This window comes from Giraffa tippelskirchi, chromosome 9 (genome assembly GCF_054371585.1).
Source record: "Giraffa tippelskirchi isolate mGirTip1 chromosome 9, T2T-mGirTip1v1.2.pri, whole genome shotgun sequence".
NCBI lineage: Eukaryota > Metazoa > Chordata > Mammalia > Artiodactyla > Giraffidae > Giraffa > Giraffa tippelskirchi.
In genome coordinates this window covers 31,428,650-31,454,160 of record NC_137283.1, presented here as the reverse complement: position 1 = coordinate 31,454,160, position 25,511 = coordinate 31,428,650, and the positions used below count along the sequence as shown (strand labels likewise).

The 25,511-nt window shown below is 41.6% G+C and overlaps 1 protein-coding gene across 6 annotated transcripts in view; it reads right to left on the bottom strand.

The window, feature by feature from the left end:
* The window catches only part of TAFA4 (TAFA chemokine like family member 4), a 209,737-nt gene that overhangs the window by 26,188 nt on the left and 158,038 nt on the right, over nucleotides 1–25,511 (bottom strand). For all 6 annotated transcript variants that reach the window (XM_081528458.1, XM_081528453.1, XM_081528459.1 and 3 more), the window contains one exon: nucleotides 3,134–3,289. In XM_081528458.1, the coding sequence (XP_081384584.1) occupies nucleotides 3,134–3,289 (156 nt within the window). The remainder of the gene's footprint in view (nucleotides 1–3,133; nucleotides 3,290–25,511) is intronic.

The window sequence follows — 25,511 nt, the reverse complement described above, 5'->3', positions numbered from 1 at the left end:
TCCGCAAAAGACAACAATGCCCTTAGACTGTGGAGGTGACAGCAAAATACAGAAAAGCGAGCTGATATCAGAGAGAACAAGGAGACAGAGTATGATTTGGGCTCAATAATGGAGAAAATACATATATTAAACTGTTTGTAACATTGTACAGGAGGTGGTGAGCAAAACTGCTGGACTCAATATGCCAGCAAATTTGGAAAACTCAGCAGTGGCCACAGGACTGGAAAAGGTCAGTTTTCATTCCAATCCCAAAGAAAGTCCATGCCAGAGAATGTTCAAACTACCACACAGTTGGACTCATCTCACACACTAGCAAAGTAATGCTCAAAATTCTCCAAGCAAGGCTCCAACAGCACATGAAACAAGAACTTTCAGATGTTCAAGCTGGATTTAGAAAAGGCAGAGGAACCAGAGATCAAATTGCCAACATCCATTGGATCATAGAAAAACCAAGAGAATTCCAGAAAAACATCTATTTCTGCTTCATGGGCTACGCTAAAGCCTTTGACTGTGTGGATCACAACAAACTGTGGAAAATTGTTAAAGTGATGGGAACACCAGACCACCTGACCTGCCTCCTGAGAAGCCTGTATGCAGGTCAAGAAGCAACAGTCAGAACTGGACATGGAACAACGAACTGGTTCTAAATCAGGAAAGGAGTATGTCAAGGCTGTATATTGTCACCCTGCTTATTTAACTTACATGGAGAATATGTCATGTGAAATGCCAGACTGGATGAAGCACAGCTGGAATCAAGATTGCCGGGAGAAATATCAATAACCACAGATATGCAGATGACACCACCCCAGTGGCAGAAAATGAAGAACAAAGGAGCCTCTTGAAGGTAAAAGAGAAGATTGAAAAAGCTGGCTTAAAACTCAACATTCAAAAAATGAAGATCGTGGCATCCAGTCCCATCACTTCATGGCAAATAGGTGAGGAAACAATGGAAACAGTGACAGACTTTATTTTCTTGGGCTCCAAAATCACTGCAGATGGCAACTACAGCCATGAAATTAAAATATGCTTGCTCCTTGGAAGAAAAGCTCTAACCAACCTAAACAGTGTATTAAAAAGCAGAGACATTACTTTGCTGACAAAGGTCCATATAGTCAAAGCTATGGTTTTTCCAGTAGTCACATATGGAGGTGAAAGTTGAACCATAAAGAAGGCTGGGCACCGAAGAATTGATGCTTTTCAACTATGGTGTTGGAGAAGACTCTTGAGAGTTTCTTGGACTGGAGATCAAACCAGTCAATCCTCAAGGAAATCAGTCCTGAATATTCATTGGAAGGACTGATGCTAAAGCTAAAGCTCCAATACTTTGGCCACCTGATGCGAAGGGCTGACTCATTAGAAGAGACCCTGATGCTGGGAACGACTGAAGTCAGGAGAAAGGGATGAAAGAGAATGAGATGGTTGGATGGCATCACCGACTCGATGGCCATGAGTTTGAGCAAGCTCCGGGAGATGGTGAAGGACAGGGAAGCCTGGCATGCTGCAGTCCATGGGGTCACAAAGAGTCGGACACGACTGAGCGACCGAAGGATGACAACAACAAACTGTTTCAGGCGGAGAGCCAAAATTAGCAATTTTTTTTAAACGTTAAAGGTCTTCATTCTTTTTTTTTTTACATAGGTCTACAATCCTTTATCTTTAATCCCCAAATCCAAAAAGCTCTGAAAATGGCAAGAATTTCTTTAGGATGGTAGCAATACCTGACTTGAATTAACATGAGGCTCCTCATCTTGCCTTATCCCATCCTGCATGAATATTCATATATTTCACTGCATAAATATTAGTATCTGTGATTATGGGGTGCAACTGAAGAAGACTTCAGGACTGTTAGCTAATAGATGGTATATGTACTTTTTTACCTTGAGAAAATCTGATGAAATCTGCATTTGGTGACTCACCTGACCTCCAGGGTTTATGGTGAGGAATTGGAGTCGGGAAACGTTCCATGTTCACCTTCCAGCTTGAAAGGTGGCTAAGATCGTGCTGATACAGACCATGGGCATGTATACCATACAAGTACGCTGTACAACCTATAAATCTGTGTCTGCCTTTGGTAGGGGAGTTGGCACGTGTAAGTCAGCTATTATTGTCAACTGTATAATTCCAGAGATAAGAATACGTGTGTGTGTTTTAACCACTTACCTTTAGAGATGCATCCGGTAAGACAGGAAGTGTTCATTTTCACAGAGGTTCCACACCGCTGTAGAGAAACAGCTACAAGACTTACCTCATGTGTGTGTTCCCCGGGGACTGACACTTGTGTCTAACAAGGTGTCTGCTGGAAGGAGCCAGGGGCATCAAAAGGAATCAGTCCCAGGCCTCCATCTACAACCATCAACCCTCTTTCATTTTTCTAAACTACTGGCACAGTACTCAGCTAGGGCATGTGGAAACAACAAATAAATGATACATGATGCCAGACTATTCTCAGGGAACCTGCTCCAAAGATGTCTCACAAATAGTAAACTAGAAAAAAAAAGAGAGTATTTGTAACATTAAAGAGGAGGTGAGAAAACCAGATTGCTAAATTGTTTGAGCAGCGTTTGAGAGCAGGGAGAGCAGGGGAGGTGACTGCTCCATTGGATGATATTTCAAGAGACATCCGGGCAAGAAGAAATCAAACCGTATCTTCCTAATTGTCCAGTAAGAGAACCTCTCGTTGGTACCTTTTGAGAGCCATCATTAATGCCTTACTCATCAAGAAATGTGTGGGGTTGTATTTATGCTCATTTTTATTTAATTTTATTTTTTGCTGCACTGGGTCTTCATTGCTACCTGCAGGCTTTCTCTAGTTGCAGTGCACACGGGCTGCCTGCCGTGGAGCACGCGCTCTAGACGCACGCTCAGTAGTTGGTGGCATATGGGCCTAGTTGGGGGGTCCTAGGGAATCCTCCCAGGCCAGGAATCAAATCTGTGACCCCCGCACTGGCAGGCAGATTCTTAACCACTGTACCACCAGGGAAGTCCCTTTATGTTCATTTTTAAAATGACACTGACGTAGCTGACCTAGGTGCAGCCTACTTTTCTTTGGAGTTGCAAAGACAATAAAGCCAGAAGGTTCTTATAGTGTTAGGTCCTTCTGCAACATTAGGGAAACTGACTGTAAAGGTCTTACCTTCAACACAAGAGGGCTGAGCCCGAGTCGTGCCAGCAACTTGTCCTGGGAAGCAAGAACATTTGACCGTCTGGGATCGCTCCTCTATGCGGTTCTTGTTACAGCACCTGTGCACTGCAACCACCTCACAGGTCCCCTGCTTGATTAGGTGGTGGCCTGGTGGATAACAGGGGAACAAAACAGACCCAGTACTGTTAGGAAGAAATGGAACTGCCAAGAGGACCAACGATGCCACCACTACAGTTTTCCAATTCCATGTACTGTATTTATGAATCTGTGTAACTTTTCTGTTTTGATGTAATCATAAACTTAGATAAAGGTAACCAGAATAGTGGCGTGAACTTCTATGAACTTGAAGTAGACAGAAATTTGGCTTCTGGGACCTTAAGTCCCCTGGTATCATACCCATGGCTGTGTTATGTTATTTACATGGCAGAGAGATTTTGCAGCTGTAATTAAGATTATTAATTGGTTGAGTTTCAGAGAGGGAGATCATCCTCGATTACCTATGTGGAGCTAATGTCATCATGCGAGCCCTTCAAACCAGAGAGAGAGAATCAGAAGGGGAAGTCAGGTTGAAAACATGAGGAGGGCTCAAAAGCACCAGTGCTGGCTTGAAGACAGAGGAGCCAAGAGTCAAGGAAATGGAGACTTCAGTCCTACAACTACAAGGAACTGAATTCTGCCATAAACATGGATGTGCTTGGAAACAGATTCTTCCTTAAGGACCCCATAAAGGAATGCTGTCCTGTTGATACCTTGAATTTAACCCAGAGAAACCAGCCAAACTGTGCCAGTCTTCCCACAGAAACAAGCCACTAAATTGATGGTAATTTGTCACAGGAGCCACAGCAAACTGATATAAGACCTTTCACCAAGATACCCTAGTCATTAACATATGACCCCATTTGCTTCATCATTCACTTTCTTTCATATGTTTTTTCTGAGCCATTTAAGAGTAAGTTGAAGACATGACATTCCTTCACCCCTAAATACTGTGTATTTCCCAAGAATAATTAATTCTCTGATACAATTAACAAATTCAGGACACTGAACATTAACATAAAGCTATTATATAATTGACAATCCTCAGTTCAGTTCAGTCGCTCAGTCATGTCCGACTCTTTGCGACCCCATGGACTGCAGCACACCAGGCCTCCCTGCCCATCGCCAACTCCCCGGAGTTTACTTAAACTCATGTCCATTGAGTCGGTGATGCCATCCAACCATCTCATCCTCTGTCATCCCCTTCTCCTCCCGCCTTCAATCATTCCCAGCATCAGGGTCTTTTCAAATGAGTCAGCTCTTCGCATCAGGTGGCCAAAGTAATTTCCCAAAGATGTCCTTCAGAGCAATCTTCCTTCCCCCTCAAGATCTAATGCAGGATCCTGCATTATATTCAGTTCACTTTTCTTTAGTCTTCTTTTGTCAGAACTAGTCCTCAGACTTTATCTTTCACAACTTTGACATTTTTAAAGAATACACATTAGTTATTTTGTAGAATGTTCCTCTCTTTGGATTTGCCTGATGTTTCCTCCTGATGAGAGTCGGGCAATGCACTGTGGCAGATTACCCTAGAAGTGACACTATGTTCTTCTCAGTGCATCCTATCAGGAGGCACTTAATGTCCATTTACTCCACTGCTGCTGCTGTAACTGTTAATTACATGCTTAAGGTGATGTCTACCATGTTTCTCCATCTCTAAAGGTATTATTTTGCCCTTTGTAATTAATAAGCATTTTAAGGGGAGATATTTTGAAACAATGGCAACACCCCATTCTTCACCAAATGTTCACCCACTATTTTTAGTATCCATCAATGATTTCCATCTGAACCAGTTATTAACATGACGGCTGCATAACTGATTCTATATTAATGTTCAAATTATCTCAGATCTAAACAGGAGGAGACCCTTCACACTGGCAGCTCTGTCATTTTGATATATCCCCATTACTCTTTGAGTTCTTACTAACTTTCTGGCTCAAATGGAGACTCAAAGATGTGCCAGGCTCACCCTTTATTTTCCCTGCCGTCATCATTTTTCTCAAAGGAGACCTGATTGTTTTTAGTGGGGCATCAGATTTAGAAACCAAGATCTTGGCGCAAAGGTTTATTCATTGCTACCAGGGAGTGATTTGGGGCTGAAAGGACAGATAGATCTAACAGTGTGTGTGTGCATGTGTGTGTACAGCATAAGTTCACACCAATATCTCCAATTCCAATCTAGCACCACAGGTTCTCACTCCTCTGTCCACAATTCTCTATTTGTATCTCCTGACACCAACAATGAGATCCCTGACTTCAACAGCCCTGTAACAAACAAAAAGTAGTTTGAGTTTAATTTACTTTGGAGTCCATTTTATCAGTTAGAACTCTTCTGTTATAACAATGGAAACTGATCTGAGCTCACTTAATTCAAAGAGGATTTACTGGAAGAGTATCAGGAGATGGCAGAGCAAAGAGAGAACTTAGGTTAATAATGTGTGCGTGCTTAGTCACCCAGTCCTGTCTGACTCTTTGCGACCCCATGGACTGTACCCCGCCAGGCTCCTCTGTCCATGGGATTTCCCCCAGGCCAAGAATACTGGAGTGGGTTGCCAGGCCCTCCTCCAGGGGATCTTCCCAATCCAGGGATCGAACCTAGGTCTCCTGCATTGCAGGCAGATGCTTTACCATCTGAGCCACGCGGGAAGCCCAGGTTAATAGTAGTTGAACCTATTCTCATGAGTGACCCTGAGGGAAGGATTCTACTCGGTGACTCTGTCATTCTGTTCAAGGTCACGTCAGCTGTGGCAACCACCATCTGCGGTGATCCCCAGTCAGCCCTGCCCCTACAGTCCACACGTTTGTGCAGTCCCTCCCCACATGGTACCAGGGTGGGTGTGAATGACCAATAGCCTGCTGTAGTAATACGGCACTTCCAAAACTAAGTGCCCACTCTTTCTGTGCCCTTTGGGTCACTCACTCTAGGGAAACCATGGCATAAGCAGCCCTTATAAAAAGGGCCCTTATAAAGAAACTGAAGTCTCTTGTCACTAAACCCTGTAAGTGAGCTTCTAGGTATATTTCCTCTGATGCTCCAGCAGCACTGGTCTATGTGCCAACACCAACAGCAAACACCAGAAGCAGTGGTTTGAGGAAACCGTGCTGCAAGCAGCTCTGTGGAGAGGGTCTTGTGGCCAGGAGTTAAAGGCTGTTGCCACCAGTCACAGGAGTGAGTAAAATAATACACAGCTGACCTGTGAACAATGTAGGAGTTAGAAGCACCAATTCCCACACACAATCAAAAATCTGAGTATAACTTATGGTTGGCGCTCCTTACCAATAGTTACACATCCATGAATTCAACCAACCACAGGTCATGTGGCACTATAGTGCATATTTATTAAAGAAAATCAGAGTATAGTGGACCTGCACAGTTCAAGCCTGTGTTGTTCAAAGGTCAACTGTACATTGTTTCAAGCATCTGAGATCAGGACTAATTTGTTACACAGCAATAGATAACTAATACACTAACTCTGGTTATAACTAGGATGGAAAGACTTAGCTTTGCTCTGATTAAAAAAAAACAATATAAACAAGATTGCAGAGGCAGTGTTCAGAAATTATTAATGAAAGGCAAGTTTTTTGAGCACCCTCAGAGCACCCACCTCATGGTTTTCACAGATTCCATTTACATATAAATTGTTCTGTGAATTACAAGAAATCTCATCTACTCATTAAAACAGGTTTCCCCAAGGAGTCCCACGGGTTAATGTTTTGCACAGTCTCTGTTGTTTGGTGTATGTGCTTCGAATAACAAAGCTCATTTTAAAAATTCTGTATTTCAGATTTTCAGTCCATAAAGACAGTCCATAGGCCTTCTACAAAATAATCTCTGTATCATGCTGAATGATTTTCTGGCCCTTCCCTGTCATACCATCTTAAACGGTGAAAAACTAAGTCCAAATAATGGTGAGAACAAACACTAAGGCAAAGTTTCATTTGTAAAATACATAAAAGTGGGACCAGTACCCAGAGAGTCAAACCACCACCACGAGAGCGAGTTTCAGTCCACAACACGAGAACACATAAATATGGAAGACATAATTAAAACCATAAACCTAATTAAATGTTCACAAGAAGAATGTTTATTTCCCATAGGTAGTTGTGTATGATTGTAAAAAAGTACATAAATAAAAAATAAAGAGTAATCACAGTGTCGGTAAAGTAGCATGGGACTTCAGCACCACGTGAGCAGAGAAGTGAGGACGGGGAAGAGTCCATGGGGAGAGTCTTCTCTAGTTTCCAATTGCTCATAAGCACCTTCGGGTCAAACAATCCCAGACAGGTAACACCTGGGGGCCAGGGGGCAGAGGGGTGGCCAGTCCTCTCTCAGTGACCACCCTCCCCGTCAGCTGCCACGACACACTAACACAGACTGGGTGGCCTCAGAAACAGACATTTGTGTCTCAGAGTTCTGAAAGCTAGAAACCCGAGAACAAGGTGCTGGCCAATTCAGTTCCTGGTGAGAGTTCTTTCCCTGGCTTTAGACAGCCTGTTTAAAATTTTTTTTCTTTATTTACTTTAGTTTTATGGCTGCACAGCATGTGGGTAGGCTCTTAGTTCACCTGACCAGGGACCGAACCTGCGCCCCCTGAATTGGAAGGTTAGTGTCATGACCAATGGACCGCAGGTAAGTCCCCCTCCTTTATACTGTGTCCGCACATGGCAGAGATAATGCTCTAGCATCGCTTCCTCTTTTCTCTAAGGACACCAGCCCTATTCAATTAGGGTCCACCCTATGACTTCATTTAACTTTTATCGCCTCCTCACAAACCCTGTCTCCAAATACAGTCACATCTGGGAGTCAGGGCTTCAACATAGGAATTCGGTGGGGGATGTCTATAACAGCCATCATGCCTTAATTAGATTTTAAATGGCCATAGTCTATAATGAAAGCAGCTCTAAACCTCATTAACAAAATAAAAGAAATATGCTTTAATAACTTCCTAGACTAGCCAAGAAGTGATGTGAACATTCATTAATATTATAGCTTGCCGAAAGTTTTGTTGCTATTTAGATAACCATCCACAAATGCAAATGGATTTTTTTCTATTCAGTCTTGTCTCTGAATAATCAGCTTGCCTACGCTGATATAGGTTTTATTCATTTATATAGCACCAACTCTGGTACTTTATTCATTTTAAGAAACATTTTTTTTCATCTTTTAACATGTCAGGAGATGTCACAACTGATAGCATCTTACCATTATAATTGGCATTGCTTTCCCTTCTTTGAAATACACAAAATAGCAGTGTATTTCACAACTGACAGCGTTTCTGACTTGATAAACTATGGCAGGTTGCAAGCACTGTTCTAAACTTCCTATAAATATTGTCCCATGTAATCTTTAAAAATGCTATGATATAGGTGGTGTTTTCATTTCTATTTGACATTTGACAAAATATCCAGAAATTAATTTGCCCACATTAACACAACTAGAGCATGGAAAGAGGAGAGATTCAAACCTACGTAGTGTCTATGATGTCACAGGATGGTGGAAAATGTAGTAGTTGTGGTAGCTAATATTTTACCATGTGTATGCTCAGTGACTTTTTGCGACCGCATGGACTGTAGCCGGCCAGGCTCCTCTGTCCATGAGATTTTCCAGGCAAGAACACTGCAGTGGGTTGCCATTTCCTCCTCCAGGGGAGCTTCCTGACGCAGGAAATGAATCCACATTGCCTGCATCTTCTGCACGGGCAGGCAGATTCTTCACCACTGAACCACCTGGGAAGCCCAATATTTCACACCAAATACAAGCAAAATAGTGTGTTCACCTCAGCAAGTCACAAGACATGGCTCAGTTCCCCTCCAGAAACATCTTTTCTACCTGCAGTCAGTGTTTGTATGGCTCCAATTAGTTTCTAGAAACGTATGTACTGTTGACATTCAATAATAATCTTTGAATAAGCATGTGCCTGGCTTCTTTGTCATCTTTGTTCCTGGCACTGGAGACGGGTACTCAGAAACAGGTACTTAATGCAGCTGAAGGAATGACGACAGAGGATAAGGATCCAGTGGGGGTGAATTCACTGATTATACATGCTTGAGCAGCTCATGTTTGAACCCTGTATTAGTCAGGGTTCTCCAGAGAAAGGGAACCAACAGGGTGTGTGTGTGTGTATATACACAGAAAGAGATTTATCCTAAGGAACTGGCTCAAGTGATGATGGAAGCTGGCAATTCCCAAGATCTACAGGGTGAGTCAGCAAGCCGGAGAAGCAAGAGAGCCACGGCGTCATTCGAGTCCAAAGGTGGACAGACTCAAGCCCCAGGAAGTGCATATGTTTCTGTCAGAGTCTAAAAACAGGGAAGGTTGGAAGAAATCTCTCTTATTCAAGAGGAACATACAGCTTTTTGCTCTATTTAGGCCTTCAACTGATTGGATGAGGCCCACTCATTTTGGAGAGGGCAACTTAGTCTCTAGATTTACCTATAAATTCAAATGATCATCTTATCCAAAACACCCTCACAGAAACACCCAGAATAATGTTTGACCAGGCACCACACCAGTCAAGCTGACATATAAATGTAACCATCACAAACATCATACTTCTATCTATGAAGTATAGTGCTGCTAGACAGGAGAACAATGAGAGTAGAAAACAGACAAGAAACTAGTGGCTTAGTTCTCTATAAAGACGTACAAGAGGGATGCTTTGTTCAATAAGCTTAGTACCAGGAATTAGCCACTTCAGATAAATTCACTTAAAATAAAGATGCATTTTCTCTCTTAAACAGCAAGGAACATTTTGGTCGGGTAGCTGTCTTGAAAACTACAGCTACATACATATAATAATATAAGGGCTATGCAGTAAGTGTGCAGTTGTGCTGAAATTTCTCATGTGAGGTTTACTTTAGAGCTTCAAGGTGTGGAGTGGAGGATGGACGAATGAGTTATCCATAAGTGGAGCCAGGTTCACTGGACAGAAACTGGCCAAAGAAGGGGGAAGAAGAGAAAATCACTCTCCTTTTTAAGCCATTAATCCTTGTCAGTTTCTGAGCCATTTCCCTTCCAGGTTTCTCTGGATAGGTGGATGGAAGTATATTTATTTCTATTTATTTAACCAACACTTTCATACAGTGTACTATGTGCCAGATACTATCCTCAGTGCTCTTAGAGGCATATTTTTAAACTGGGGAAACTTGAAACATTACTGATTTTTCATTTTACTTTTTTTTTTAATTGGAGGATAATTACTTTGCAATATTGTGATAGTTTCTGCCACCTATCAACATGAATCAGCCATAGGTATACATATGTCCCCTCCTTCTAAAACCTCCCACCCCATCCCACCCCTCTAGGTTGTAACAGAGCACAGGCTTTGGGCTCTGTGTGTTACACAGCAAATTCCCACGGGCTGTATATTTTACGTATGGTAATATATACATTCCAGTGCTACTCTCTCAAATCATCTCACCTTCTTATTCCTTTCCACACTTCTGAATTTGCAATCAGCTTGTATATGTTCTAGTCCAAAAAGGTGACATAACATACTGGCAGAATTGTAAAATCTAATATGCCTGGCTTCTCACTCACCTGAATAATTTATCTATATATCATTAAAAGAGTTATGACAATCCTTACGACAAAAATTCATTGCTTTGGGATTGCTACAGAGGATAGATTAATGTTATCTGTTTAAATACGTATCTGTTTTTCTTACTAAATATGTTTTTAAGAAAAGTTGACAGCAGGGTAAATAAATACATATTCGTCCCAGTGCAGTCAGGGTCTTCCCAGGGTAAAAGGGATAAAATACAAAACCTCATTTGCAATCAAAGTTCTACTTTGATTGGCTGAAGTTACTTGAAAGCTGATGGAGAGACAGAAGGCATCCGATTACGGTGAGTTTCTTGATGCTATTATTTCCCTCGCATCCTTTTGCTGTTGTTTAAATCCTTTCCCCGCTTCCTCCTCCAGCCCAGCACAGGAAAATACATCCTTAGAGGGAAGCCTCACACTCCAGTGATCTTAGCAAGCGTTGATTTGATTTGAGCAGGGTTTTCGCTACAGTATTCTCAGCCTCCCCCTCCATGGGAGCAGAACATAGCTAACAGAAGGCTGAAAACAAGACTTCATGAAACGATAGCAGAGAAGGAGGCCGAGCTCGCCACTTGCCTTTGGGAATCAAGCCCACTATGCCTAATTATGCTTCCCATCTAAATTCTCAACTTTCTTCCCCTGTCCTGGCCCCAACTTCGCTGTCAAAACGAGAGACATGACACTATAGACATTAAGACTACGGTAGCCATGGGACCATCAGCTGCACAAAAGTCATAATTTAGTTGTGCAGACAAATATCCTTTGGGCCCCGGCTATGCTCCAGGCCCTCTGCTGGGGTTGAGGAGACAGCAGTAAAGAAGAGAGATGCTTCTGGCCTCAACAAGGAGAGAGAACGAATGGCAATATCTGACAATTCTCCCAAGGTGGAAACGGACTTCTTCCCTGAAGATAACCAAGGAGAGAACGCTCCACTTGCTGTCACAATTACTGAGCTGGAATGCCAGCGTCCAGACTTGGGGACTTCAACTCGGTCATTAAACCTCATTTTTCTGAATACACAGCTGTCTATTATCTATCACACACAATGGTTCTGAAGCTTCAATTAAAGTGCTTAATGATATCATGAGCTACTTCAAACACCATAGATGTTGAATAAATGACTTTGGGTTTTTATTTACATATTTATTCAATGGCTATTTGTTGAGCATTTGCTCTGTTCCAGATGCATGGAAACATAACACTGACCGTGACAGGACAAGGAACTGTCTTCCTCAAGGACCTCTCATATTCTGGTGATGAAAGAAACACAAAGCAGCAAAGATGGAATTTAAAATAGGGAGGGCCAAGAACCTAACATGCCAGTGTGACATCAAAGTAGGTGAGAGACGAACATTTGCAGATATCTGAGGGCAAGAGGCCCTGACACCCGGTGCTGTGTGAGAGAAGGGAGGATTCATAGGCAGTTATGCCAGAAAGATAATGCAGGGTGAGTGGGCTGCTTCCCCAGCGCCTCGTGGGTCATGGTGGGGGCTTGGGCTTTACTGACATTGTAACTCAGAGCCCCTGGGAAGTGTGAGGTTAGGGTGACCTGCTATGACAAACACCTGTAAAGGATCTATGGTGATGAGCACAGACTAAAGAGGAACAAGGATGGAAGCAGGGACCCAGCTCCTGTCACCATAATCCAGGGAGAGGTGATGATGGCTTGGAGCAGGTGGTAGCAGTGGTGATATAAGGAAAGGTGGGGTTCTGGACATAGTTAGAAGGTAGAGGTGACGGGATGTGCTGAGGGGTTACATGTACAGCGTGGGCAGAAGAGAGGAGTCAAAGCAGACTCTGAGGCTGCTGCCTTGAACTACAAGAAGGGTGGGGATGACTCTCCAAGAAATGAGAGCAAACCAGGTGTTTACTGGGTTTCGGGTGCTGGTCAGATACCTAACTGAGCAACATCAACTAGGTGGTTAGGTGTGAGACTTGAGTCTGAAGATTAAGAGAGAATGTTGGTTTAAGTCTGTCCATCATTAGAATATGTGTATGGTATTTAAAGCCATCAGGCTGGGTCAATTCCCCAAGGAAGTAATTGGGCCTCAGGAATTCTTTTTAAAGGCTAAAATTAATGGTATAAATTTGGAAGAAAAGGAGTGACCAGTGGCCTAAAAGGAGAACCAAGGATGAATGAGGGGTATTCTGGCAGCGCAGGGGACAAAGGTTTCAAGGATAAGGGAGTGATCATGTTAAATGCTGCTGTGAACTGAAGTAAGATGAGGACCACTGGACGTTACAGTATTAAAGCCACTGGTGGCCTTCACAAGAAAAGCATCAGAAGAAGAGAGGAGGCAAGTCACGATTGGAACAGGTTTCAAGAAAACATGTTAAGTGAGAAACTGGAAACAATAATTACAGCTAGAAATTGTGCTGTGAAAGGCAGAAGAAAAGTAACAATGTATACAGTATACAGATGTTAGCAATTTTAAGGTAGGAGAGTTTACAACAATCATGTATCAGTTCAGTTCAGTTGCTCAATCCTGTCTGACTCTTTGCGACCCCACGGACTGCAGCACACTAGGCCTCCCTGTCCATCACCAACTCCCGGAGTTTACCCAAACTCATGTCCATTGAGTCGGTGATGCCATCCAACCATCTCATCCTCTGTCGTCCCCTTCTCCTCCAGCCCTCAATCTTTCCCAGCATCGGGGTCTTTTCCAATGAGTCAGTTCTTCCCATCAGATGGCCAAATTATTGGAGTTTCAACTTCAATATCAGTCCTTCCAGTGAATATTCAGGACTGATCTCCTTTAGGATGGACTGGTTGGATCTCCTTGCAGTCCAAGGGACTCTCAAGAGTCTTCTCCAACACCACAGTTAAAAAGCATCAATTCTTCAGCGCTCAGCTTTCTTTCTAGTCCAACTCTCACATCCATACATGACCACTGGAAAAACCATAGCCTTGACTAGATGGACCTTTGTTGGCAAAGTAATGTCTCTGCTTTTTAATATGCTATCTAGGTTCTACTGGAGAAAATCGGATACAGAAAACTGCTATAGAGACGTCTGAGCAGGTAGGACCTAGCAACCTATGTGAAGAGGTGAGCATTTGATAAGAGCACACACAGCTCATTCATAACCTTCCTTGTCCCAGTTTTCCGGGTGTCACCACTGTGCCGGATGTTCTACATGGAAACTGTGTTTACTGCTATTATGACTATTCACTAATATCATCAGTTAAAAAACTATGCCTGGTCACACAATTCTAGTCCCCACTCAAGACCAGGAACTGTCCCATCAGATCTCAGAGCAGCCTCTCAGTGATGGTCCAAAACAGCCCATGATGCACGTATTACGAAGGCTGAAGAATTTCATAAAACCATGGCCAGTGGCACAGTATAGCTGCCTGAATACTACTCAAAGCCACTTTACTGAGAATACGGCAGATTTAGGTCAAGAGGAGAAAGTCACCTAGAAAGACTTCTGGGAAGTGACTGGCTGGGACTTCCCTGGTGGCCCAGTGGTGAAGACTCTGTGCTCCCAATGCCGGGGCCAGGGTCTGATCCTTAATCCCTCATCAGGGAACTAGATCCCACATGTAAGTTCCCACAGAGACCTAGAGTTCTCTGCCGCAACTAAGAGTTCACATGCTGCAACTAAAGATCTGTGTGCCACAGCCAAGACCTGGCACAGACAAACAAATGAATACATTTCTAAAAAAGAGAGAGATTGACCAAAGTCAAAGGGCTAAAGAGAAGCTCATAGAGAAATAAGGGAAGCTCCTGAATGGTTTTGTGGACATTTATAATCATACAGCAGAAGGCAATAATAAAATAAAAAATGACACATTAAACTATGTAACAATTTTTCCCTGTAAAAAGTTGTATCTAATCCAATCTAAGAATTATATCCCACCTACTTGCTCTTTCCTCCCTCAAGACCTTCTTCCTGTACTCAAAAAATGCAATACCAATTTTGGGGAGAAAACTATTACTATCCTATTCTAATAGATATTATAAATATAATTTTCCATAACAGATTAAAAGTCATAAGAATAATATGTTCTAACTCAACACAACTCAGTTGCTTTCCTTAGTTTTGAGAGTATCTACAAACTTCCCATACTCAGCATTCTTAATTCATCTTCAGTTCAGTTCAGTCACTCAGTAGTGTCTGACTCTTTGCGACCCATGAATCGCAGCACGCCAGGCCTCCCTGTCCATCACCAACTCCAGGAGTCTACCCAAACCCATGTCCATCGAGTCGGTGATGCCATCCAACCATCTCATCCTCTGTTGTCCCCTTCTCTTCCTGCCCCCAATCCTTCCCAGCATCAGGGTCTTTTCCAATGAGTCAACTCTTCGCATCAGGTGGCCAAAATATTGGAGTTTCAGCTTCAACATCAGTCCTTCCAATGAACACCCAGGACTGATCTCCTTTAGGATGGACTGGTTGGATCTCCTTGCAGTCCAAGGAACTCTCAAGAGTCTTCTCCAACACCACAGTTCAACAGCATCAATTCTTCGACGCTCAGCTTTCTTCACAGTCCAACTCTCACATCCATACATGACCACTGGAAAAACCATAGCCTTGACTAGACAGACCTTTGTTGGCAGAGTAATGTCTCTGCTTTTAAATATGCTATCTAGGTTGGTCATAACCTTCCTTCCAAGGAGTAAGCGTCTTTTAATTTCATGGCTGCAATCACCATCAGCAGTGATTTTGGAGCCCCCAAAAATAAAGTCTGACACTGTTTCCACTCTTTCCCCATCTATTCCCCATGAAGTGATGGGACCAGATGCCATGATCTTAGTTTTCTGAACGTTGGGCTTTAAGCCAACTTTTTCACTCTTCATCTTACCAAAAATTTTCTTCTTTCACTACTCAACAACACACGTATTCTAAAGACTTTCCCTCCACACTTAATAAAGGCTACCATCTCTTTGCCATTCTTTGTTAAGAATACCATCAACTAGAAGACACATACAGAGAAGACGGTAAGCAGCACAGAATAAGCTCTCAGAGAGGATCTCAATATTAGATGAATATATATTTCACATCTAGTATTTCTGATTATTTATATATACAAACTAAAAGCTCCCAGATTAATTATTACATAATATAAAAGCTGTCTTTAATTAGTAACATATACTTTCACATGTTACACTGAGATGCACCTTTTCCAGTGGTCATGTATGGATGTGCGAGTTGGACGGTGAAGAAAGCTGAGCGCCGAAGAATTGATGCTTTTGAACTGTGGTGTTGGAGAAGACTCTTGAGAGTCCCTTGGACTGCAAGGAGATCCAACCAGTCCATCCTAAAGGAGATCAGTCCTGGGTGTTCATTGGAAGGACTGATGTTGAAGCTGAAACTCCAATACTTTGGCCACCTCATGCGAAGAGTTGACTCATTGGAAAAGACTCTGATGCTGGGAAGGATTGGGGGCAGGAGGAGAAGGGGACAACAGAGGATGAGATGGTTGGATGGCATCACTGACTCGATGGACATGAGTTTGGCTGGACTCCAGGAGTTGGTGATGAACAGGGAGGCCTGGCGTCCTGCAGTCCATGGAGTCGCAAAGAGTCAGGCACGACTGAGTGACTGAACTGAACGGAACTGAATCTTCCTATATTTCAGAAGTATTCCTTCAAGGCATCTGTCACAGACTGAATTATGCCCTCTTCCCACAAAAATGTGTGTGCTGAATCCCTAATCCCCAATATGACAGTATATACCTTTCGGCAGGTATTCAGGTTAAATGAGGTCTTAAGGGCAGAGCCCCAACCCAAGAGGACTAGCGTTCTTATAAGAAAAGAAAGAGACCCCAGAGCCCTGGCCCCCTCTGCGCACACACGCAGAGCAGGCCATGTGAGGACGCGGTGTGAAGAGGGGAGTCTGCAAGCCAGGAAGAGATCACACCAGAAGATGAATGGACTGACACCTTGATCTTGGACTTCTAACTTCAAGAACTATGAGAAAATGAATTTCTGTTGTTTAAACCACCCAGTCTGTGCTAATTTGTTATGGCAGCCTGAGATGACTCATACATTGTCACTTACTCATTCTCACTTCATGGACTGCAAGAAGGTGATGAGCTTCACATCAAGGGGTATCACAGCGGTAACACGACTGGGCAAAATACATCATTTGGGATCATTTGTGTTTCTGAAAAAGTGTCTGTGTGTGTGTGCGTGTCTGTGTGTCTGTGTGGTAAATTGGATTTTGAAGCCCAATTCATTATCTGCTTTAGTTTATAGTGACATAGTTTGTTATAGTAGTAAATTGTTTTGGAGAATGGTCTTACTCTTGGAAAATATATGCAGTTTGCCACTTACTTTCAAACAATTAAAAAAAAAAAGGAACAGCTACACAGGCACAGGAGTGTGTAAGTGGCAGTTCTGATATGATAGGGGGGCTTCTGTAGTGGCTCAGATGGTAAACAATCTGCCTGCAATGTCTCGTAAGGCATTTACTTTTTCCTTATTCTGAGAAGTATAATTAAAAAAAAAAATGATTTGAATTCAGTTTTTTGCATTTCTTCCTAGATCTTCCCGGTTTAACGATTATTTAAGTAGTCTGACATAATTACAGCAGTAATGTTACTGCTATACTTTTCATTCAGCCTTTCTCTAGATTTGCTGCTGCTGCTGCTAAGTCACTTCAGTCGTGTCCGACTCTTAGCGACCCCATGGACTGTAGCCTACCAGGCTCCTCCGTCCATGGGATTCTCCAGGCAAGAGTACTGGAGTGGGGTGCCATTGCCTTCTCCATCTCTAGATTTGAGGAGTTTCTAAATAATAAGTTGGGGGCGGGAGAAGCTAACATTGCAAGAAAGAACTCAAAGTCATTCTAGTCTTTAAAGACTCTAGGTACCTCTGTTTCAATAGCTAGCTTGCCATCTCTCTACTTCTGGGAGGTTTTCAATGAGTGACTTCATTCCTCTTTGCCTCTGTTTTCATGTCTGCAATTAATAAACCACCGGAGGGTGGGTTGAGGATAAACAGTAATACCGGTGAGGTGGTAAGAATGATGCCTGATACAGTAAGTGCTCAATACATATGGGAAGCACGAGATGCAAACATATGAGGATGGATGTGACGATAAGGTCCTACTGTATAGCACAGGGAACTATAGTCAATATCCTGTGATAAATTACATGGAAAGGAATATGAAAAACAATATGTACATGGATAGCTGAGTCGCTTTTCTATACAGCAGAAACTAACACAACATTGTTCAATGTTCAACTTCAATAAAATTTTTACTGCGAATAACAGTAAGTATGATAGTAACCTTGCCTGGAGAATCCCACAGACAGAGGAGCCTGGCGGGCTACAGTGCATGGGGACGCAAAGAGTCGGACACGACTGAGCGACTCACAACCCACACATACACGACAGTAACATTACTGCTGTAATTATGACGGACTACTTAAATAACTGTTAAACTGGGAAGATCTAGAAAGAAATGCAAAAAACTGAATTCAAATCATTTTTTAAAAATTATACTTCTCAGAGTAAGGAAAAAGTAAATGCCTTCTATCAGCAAAATATCCCCCTAATAACACTCCCTTCACTCAACTGATATTTATTAAAGATTTGAAATAGAAACCTCTGTTTTAATTTTTTCCCACCTGGTGTGTGGTGGTGGTTTAGTTGCTCAGTCATGTCCGACTCTTGCGAGTCCATAGACTGCAGCCCACCAGGCTCCTGTGTCCATGGGATTTCCCAGGCAAGAATACTGGAATGGGTTGCCATTTCCTTCTCCAGGGGATATTCCCAACCCAGGGATAAAACTCAGGTCTCCAGCATTGCAGGCAGATACTTTATCAGCTGAGCCACCAGGGAAGCCCTCACCTGGTGCATTAATTCCTTTGTTTCCTAAGAAATATTCCTTCAGTGCTTCCTTAAACCCTTAACTCTCCCATTAGAAGCCAGCCGCTGCCAAATTTAGGGCATCTCCAACCATGAGAGTCATGATTCCCATCCCCACTGCACTGGACTATATACTGGGCGCTCCAGTTTCTGTCTCTCTGGTTCCTGGTTTCATCACTGCCTAGTACCTTCAGAGGTTTTAAATTCAGCAGGCTCACTGGAGGACGGGAAATCAAATAAAGTGGCTCCCCATGCTCAGATGATCAGATTGAGCTGTTTTCTTCTGAAAGGGGAACATGATTGCAGAGACATGGAAAAGACTGCAAAACGCCTCTCCCATAGCGGTAGCTGATGAAGTAGAGAACTGACATTAGGATCTACTGGCACCTTCCCTCCCAGCCCCAGACACACTCCTCCCCATTCCTAGCACTCCCACAAATCAGGAGTAAGTGCAAGAAAGAAAAAAAAAAAGAAGTGTAACTGCTGAGTTCAGTTTCAAAGAACCTGTTACACAACGTGTGTGTGTGTGTGTGTGTGTGTGTGTGTGTGTGTGTGCGCGCATGCACTAATGTCAGAATAAAGCCAAACAGAGAGCTAAAAGATAAAAATAAACAAAAGGACTTGTTTTAGTCCCTGCAAGTCCCTTCAATATCTGTATCTGTGATTTCAACAACATTTCTTGCACAGATGGATAGATTTCTTAATCATTCTTCTACAAAATTTATATGCAGAACCATCTCAGTAGACAAAAATAAATAAATCTATATGCATGTACAAACTGGTGATAAGCTTCCACTTGTACATTTCAAACATAAAAAATATATGATTTTTTTCACATTTTCTCTTAGAAAATTTTGTTCCATTTTACTTCTAGCTAAAATAGAACAAGCAGAACTAGAACAAATCATCTCACAATTTGTATGGAAATATAAGAAACCTCGAATAGCCAAAGCAATCTTGAGAAAGAAGAATGGAACTGGAGGAATCAACCTGCCTGACTTCAGGCTCTACTACAAAGCCACAGTCATCAAGACAGTATGGTACTGGCACAAAGATAGAAACATAGATCAATGGAACAAAATAGAAAGCCCAGAAATAAATCCACGCACCTATGGACACCTTATCTTCGACAAAGGAGGCAAGAATATACAATGGAGAAAAGACAATCTCTTTAACTAGTGGTGCTGGGAAAACTGGTCAGCCACTTGTAAAAGAATGAAACTAGAACACTTTCTAACACCATACACAAAAATAAACTCAAAATGGATTAAAGATCTAAACGTAAGAGCAGAAACTATAAAACTCCTAGAGGAAAACATAGGCAAAACACTCTCCGACATAAATCACAGCAGGATCCTCCATGACCCACCTCCCAGAATATTGGAAGTAAAAGCAAAAATAAACAAATGGGACCTAATTAAAATTAAAAGCTTTTGCACAACAAAGGAAACTATAAGCAAGGTGAAAAGACAGCCTTCAGAATGGGAGAAAATAATAGCAAACGAAGCAACAGACAAACAATCTCAAAAATATACAAGCAACTCCTGCAGCTGAATTCCAGAAAAATAAATGACCCAATTCAAAGATGGGCCAAAGAACTAAACAGACATTTCTCTAAAGAAGACATACAGATGGCTAACAAACACGTGAAAAGATGCTCAACATCACTCATTATTAGAGAAATGCAAATCAAAACCACAATGAGGTACCATTTCACACCCGTCAGAATGGCTGCTATCCAAAAGTCTACAAGCAATAAATGCTGGAGAGGGTGTGGAGAAAAGGCAACCCTCTTACACTGTTGGTGGGAATGCAAACTAGTACAGCCACTATGGAGAACAGTGTGGAGATTCCTTAAAAAACTGGGAATAGAACTGCCATATGACCCAGCAATCCCACTGCTAGGCATACACACCCAGGAAACCAGAATTGAAAGAGACGCGTGTACCCCAATGTTCATCGCAGCACTGTTTACAATAGCCAGGGCATGGAAGCAACCTAGATGTCCATCAGCAGATGAATGGATAAGGAAGCTGTGGTACATATACACAATGGAATATTACTCAGCCATTAAGAAGAATACATTTGAATCAGTTCTATTGAGATGGATGAAACTGGAGCCCATTATACAGAGTGAAGTCAGCCAGAAAGAAAAACACCAATACAGTATACTAATGCATATGTATGGAATTTGAAAGATGGTAACGATAACGCTATATGCGAGACAGAATAAGAGACACAGATGCATAGAACAGTCTTATGGACTCTGAGGGAGAAGGTGAGGGTGGGACGTTCTGAGAGAATAGCACTGAAACATGTATATTATCATATGTGAAACAGAACACCATTCCAGGTTCGATGCATGAGACAAATGCTCAGGGCTGGGGCAATGGGATGACCCAGAGGGATGGGATGGGGAGGGAGGTGGGAGGGGGTTTCAGGATGGGGAACACATGTAAACCCACGGCTGATTCATGTCAATGTATGGCAAAAACCACTACAATATTGTAAAGTAATTAGCCCCCAACTAAAATAAATTTATTAAAAAAAATTAATAAAAAAAGTAAAATAAAATAAAATAGACTAGAACAGAAATACTGCATAATGATTTTTTTTAACAAAACCTAAACAATTTTTAGTTGTTAAACTCTCATAAGCATTAATTTTGTTGTCACATTATACATGTCACGAAGTATCTAAGCCCAGAATTAAAATAGCATTCTGAACCTGACATTTCACCATGAACCTTTTCTTAACAGCAACTTGGCAGAACCATTTTCAATAAATGTTTTAATTTTTTAAATTCCAGTTGAAGATGGTAAATTAACCACTTAGGTCAGTGTTTTCTCCTTCCTGAGATGCAACCAATACTAGAGTTGAGGAAGACAAAAGAGTCAAACTCACAAGAACAAAAAATAAAAGTTAACACATCGAACAAGTGAGAAACATCTCATTATGTTTTGGGAGATGGAAAGCAGGTAGATTAGAAGTGACTGATTGGGACAGAAGTAAGAGGATGCAACCACTTCACTTGCAAGGACCTCAATAGGTCCTTCAAGGCAGGGCGCTCAGAGGAGGAGGCTTGACCGACCACCCATACACTCAAAACCAAAGTTCACTGATCACCAAGTCAAACAAAGACCTAAGAGCACTAACAGTAGTAGTATGACCTCAAAAGAAGAGAGAGAGGAGGAAGGGGGGATTTTCATCCCCTTCTCTCAACAACTATTAGAATAACAAGATGAAGTCAGCAACGACATAGAAAATCCAAACAGCACTATCAAACAACCTGACAAGATTTAAACAACACTCTACTCAACGACAGGAAATACGTTAATTTGGACACATATGGTAAGTTAATCAGAAAAGACCATACTATGTGCCATATAATATGTCTCAATAAATTTAGAACTACTCAGTTCAGTTCAGTTCAGTCACTCTGTTGTGTCCAACTCTTTGCGACCCCATGGATGGCAGCATGCCAGGCTTCCCTGTCCACCACCAACTCCCAGAGTTTACTCAAACTCATGTCCATTGAGTCGGTGATGCCATCCAACCATCTCATGCTCTGTCATCCCCTTCTCCTCCCGCCCTCAATCTTTCCCAGCATCAGGGTCTTTTCAGATGAGTCAGCTCTTCGCATCAGGTGGCCAAAGTATTGGAGTTTCAGCTTCAACATCAGTCCTTCCAGTGAGTATTCAGGACTGATCTCCTTTAGGATGGATTGATTGGATCTCCTTGCAGTCCAAGGGACTCTCAAGAGTCTTCTCCAACACCACAGTTCAAAAGCATCAATTCTTCAGCACTCACCTTTCTTTATAGTCCAACTCTCACATCCAAACATGACCACTAGAAAAACCATAGCCTTGACTAGACAGACCTTTGTTGACAAAGTAATGGCTCTCCTTTTTAATATGCTGTCTAGGTTGGTCATAACTTTCCTTCCAAGGAGTAAGTGTCTTTTAATTTCATGGCTGCAGTCACCATCAGCAGTGATTTTGGAGCCCAAACAAATAAAGTCTGACACTGTTTCCACTGTTTCCCCATCTATTTGCCATGAAGTGATGGGACCAGATGCCATGATCTTAGTTTTCTGAACATTGAGCTTTAATCCAACTTTTTCACTCTCCTCTTTCACTTTCATCAAGAGGCTCTTTAGTTCTTCTTCGCTTTCTGCCATAAGGGTGGTGTCATCTGCATATCTGAGGTTATTGATATTTCTCCCAGCAATCTTGATTCCAGCTTGTGCTTCCTCCAGCCCAGTGTTTCTCATGATGTACTCTGCATATAAGTTAAATAAGCACAGTGACAATATACAGCCTTGACGTACTCCTTTTCCTATTTGGAGCCAGTCTGTTGTTCCATGTCCGGTTCTAACTGTTGCTTCCTGACCTGCATACAGGTTTTTCAAGAGGCAGGTCAGGTGGTCTGGTATTCCCATCTTTTTCAGAATTTTCCACAGTTTACTGTGATCCACACAAAGGCTTTGGCATAGTCAATAAAGCAGAAATAGATGTTTTTCTGGAACTCTCTTATTTTTTCGATGTTGGCAATTTGATCTCTGGTTCCTCTGCCTTTTCTAAAACCAGCTTGAACATCTGGAAGTTCACGGTTCACATACTGTTGAAGCCTGGCTTGGAGAATTTTGAGCATTACTTTACTAGCATGTGAGATGAGTGTAATTGTGCAGTAGTTTGAGCATTCTTTGGCATTGTCTTTCTTTGGGATTGGAATGAAAAGTGATCTTTTTCAGTCCTGTGGCCACTGCTGAATTTTCCAAATTAGCTGACATATTGAGTGCAGCACTTTCACAGCATTTAAAATCAAATCAATAAGAGCTTAAACCAAAACTTTTGAAAGAAAACATAGGAGTAAACCTTCATAAGCTTGGATTTAGCAGTAGATTCTTAGATACGTATTTGACACCAAAACAACAAGCCAGAAACCACAAAAAGATAAGATGAACTTCATGATAATTAAAAACATATTAATTCATCAAAAGACATTTAAGAATTAAATTATAAGACACACCCTGGGAAATATAATTTGGAAAACATATCTATGAAATGTCTTTAATCTAGAATATAAAAAGAACTCTTCCAACTCAATAAGAAAATAAACACCTTTTCTCACCAAAAAACAGGCACAGCATTAAAGAGATATTTCATCAAAGATAATTTATGAATAGACAATTTAGCATATGAAAGTACTCACAACACCAACAGAGAAGCTTTCACAAATTAAAACTACAGTAAGATACTGCTAAGTATCTACTAAAATGGTTAAAATCATAAAAGTGACAAAACCAACTGCTAGTGAGAATGAGGACCAACTAGAAATCTCACACATTATTGGTGGGAATGCAAAATGGTATAGTCACTATGGGAAGCAAGTTCACAGTTGATCACAAAGGTAAGCATGTAATTACCATACAACTCAGCAATCTAATTCCTCAGTAGAGGAATGAAAACATATGTTTATACAAAACTTATATATAAATGGCGATAGTAGCTTTCTTTCATAATAGTCAAGAAGTCTGCTGCTGCTGCTGCTGCTAAGTCACTTCAGTCGTGCCTGACTCTGTGCAACCCCATAGACAGCAGCCCACCAGGCTCCGCTGTCCCTGGGATTCTCCAGGCAAGAACACTGGAGTGGGTTGCCATTTCCTTCTCCAATGCATGAAAGTGAAAAGTGAAAGTAAAGTTGCTCAGTCGTGTCCAACTCTTTGTGACCCCATGGACTGCAGCCTACCAGGTTCCTCCGTCCATGGGATTTTCCAGGAAAGAGTACTGGAGTGGGTTGCCATTGCCTTCTCAAAAAGTCTAAACATCCCAAATGTCCATCACCTGGTGAATAGAAAAGTAAACTGTGGTATATCCATATAATGCAATACTATTACTGAACAATAAAAATGAATGAATCACTGACACCCAACAACATGGATGAACCCTAGATGCATTATGTGAGTGAAAGAAGCCAACTCAGAAGTCTATATACTGTATGATTCTATCTATATATCAACCTAAAAATAGGAAAATTATAGAGACAGAAATCAGAGCTGGGTGTCAAGGAGAGGGTAGACTGCATAAGTGTCTGAGGATACTTTTGGGGGTGATGGAAATTTTCTGTATCTGTGATGATGATGATTAAACTTACTATATACATAATATATATATATATACACACACACATATATATGTCTATCAAAGCTCATCAAACTGTACACTGGAAAGGGTAACTGTGTATAAGTAAATTATGTCTTAATAAATCTCACTTCTAAAAAAAAAATGTGAGCTGAGAAGCAGAGAGTGATCCTAAAGTTTAATAATTATGTCCACTAATAACAAACCAAAACAAAGACAGTCTCAGAATCAGACAGACAAATACAGACAGAAGAGCTCCATCCAGTTTGGGAACTTCAGCAATGTGAGCAAAAGGTAAACGGAGCAACCCTTTTACACCTTCCCTAGAGAAACAAGAGGATCCTTATAAGCACTGAGGATTTTCCTCCCTAAAGAAAATGGGAAAGGGAGGTGATACACACAAGTTAAGGCATCTGCTTCAGAGCTTACCACCTAGCTTTCTGACCCCCGCGGGGCTACAGAAACTGCAAGCTAAAACAAATTTTGAAAAACAATTACCACACACACACATATTAGAAAAAGACTAGAAGATGTTAGAACAAAATGACAAAAGTGGTTGTCACTAAATGACGGAATTATGCTGCCTTTCATTTTCTTCTTTTTGCTTTCCAGATTTTACCAACTATAATCTGACAATGGCCGTGTTTACTATTGTAATAAAAAGTGGGTCTTTAAACTTAAAAAAGGTCAAAACATAAATGATAAATTGGGAAAAATATTTGCAGCAGGACAGATATGCTCTTCAACACACAGAGTTCTTAGAATCATTAATATTTAAAAAAAAATACGAATAACAGAACAGAGAACAGGAAATGAAATACAAA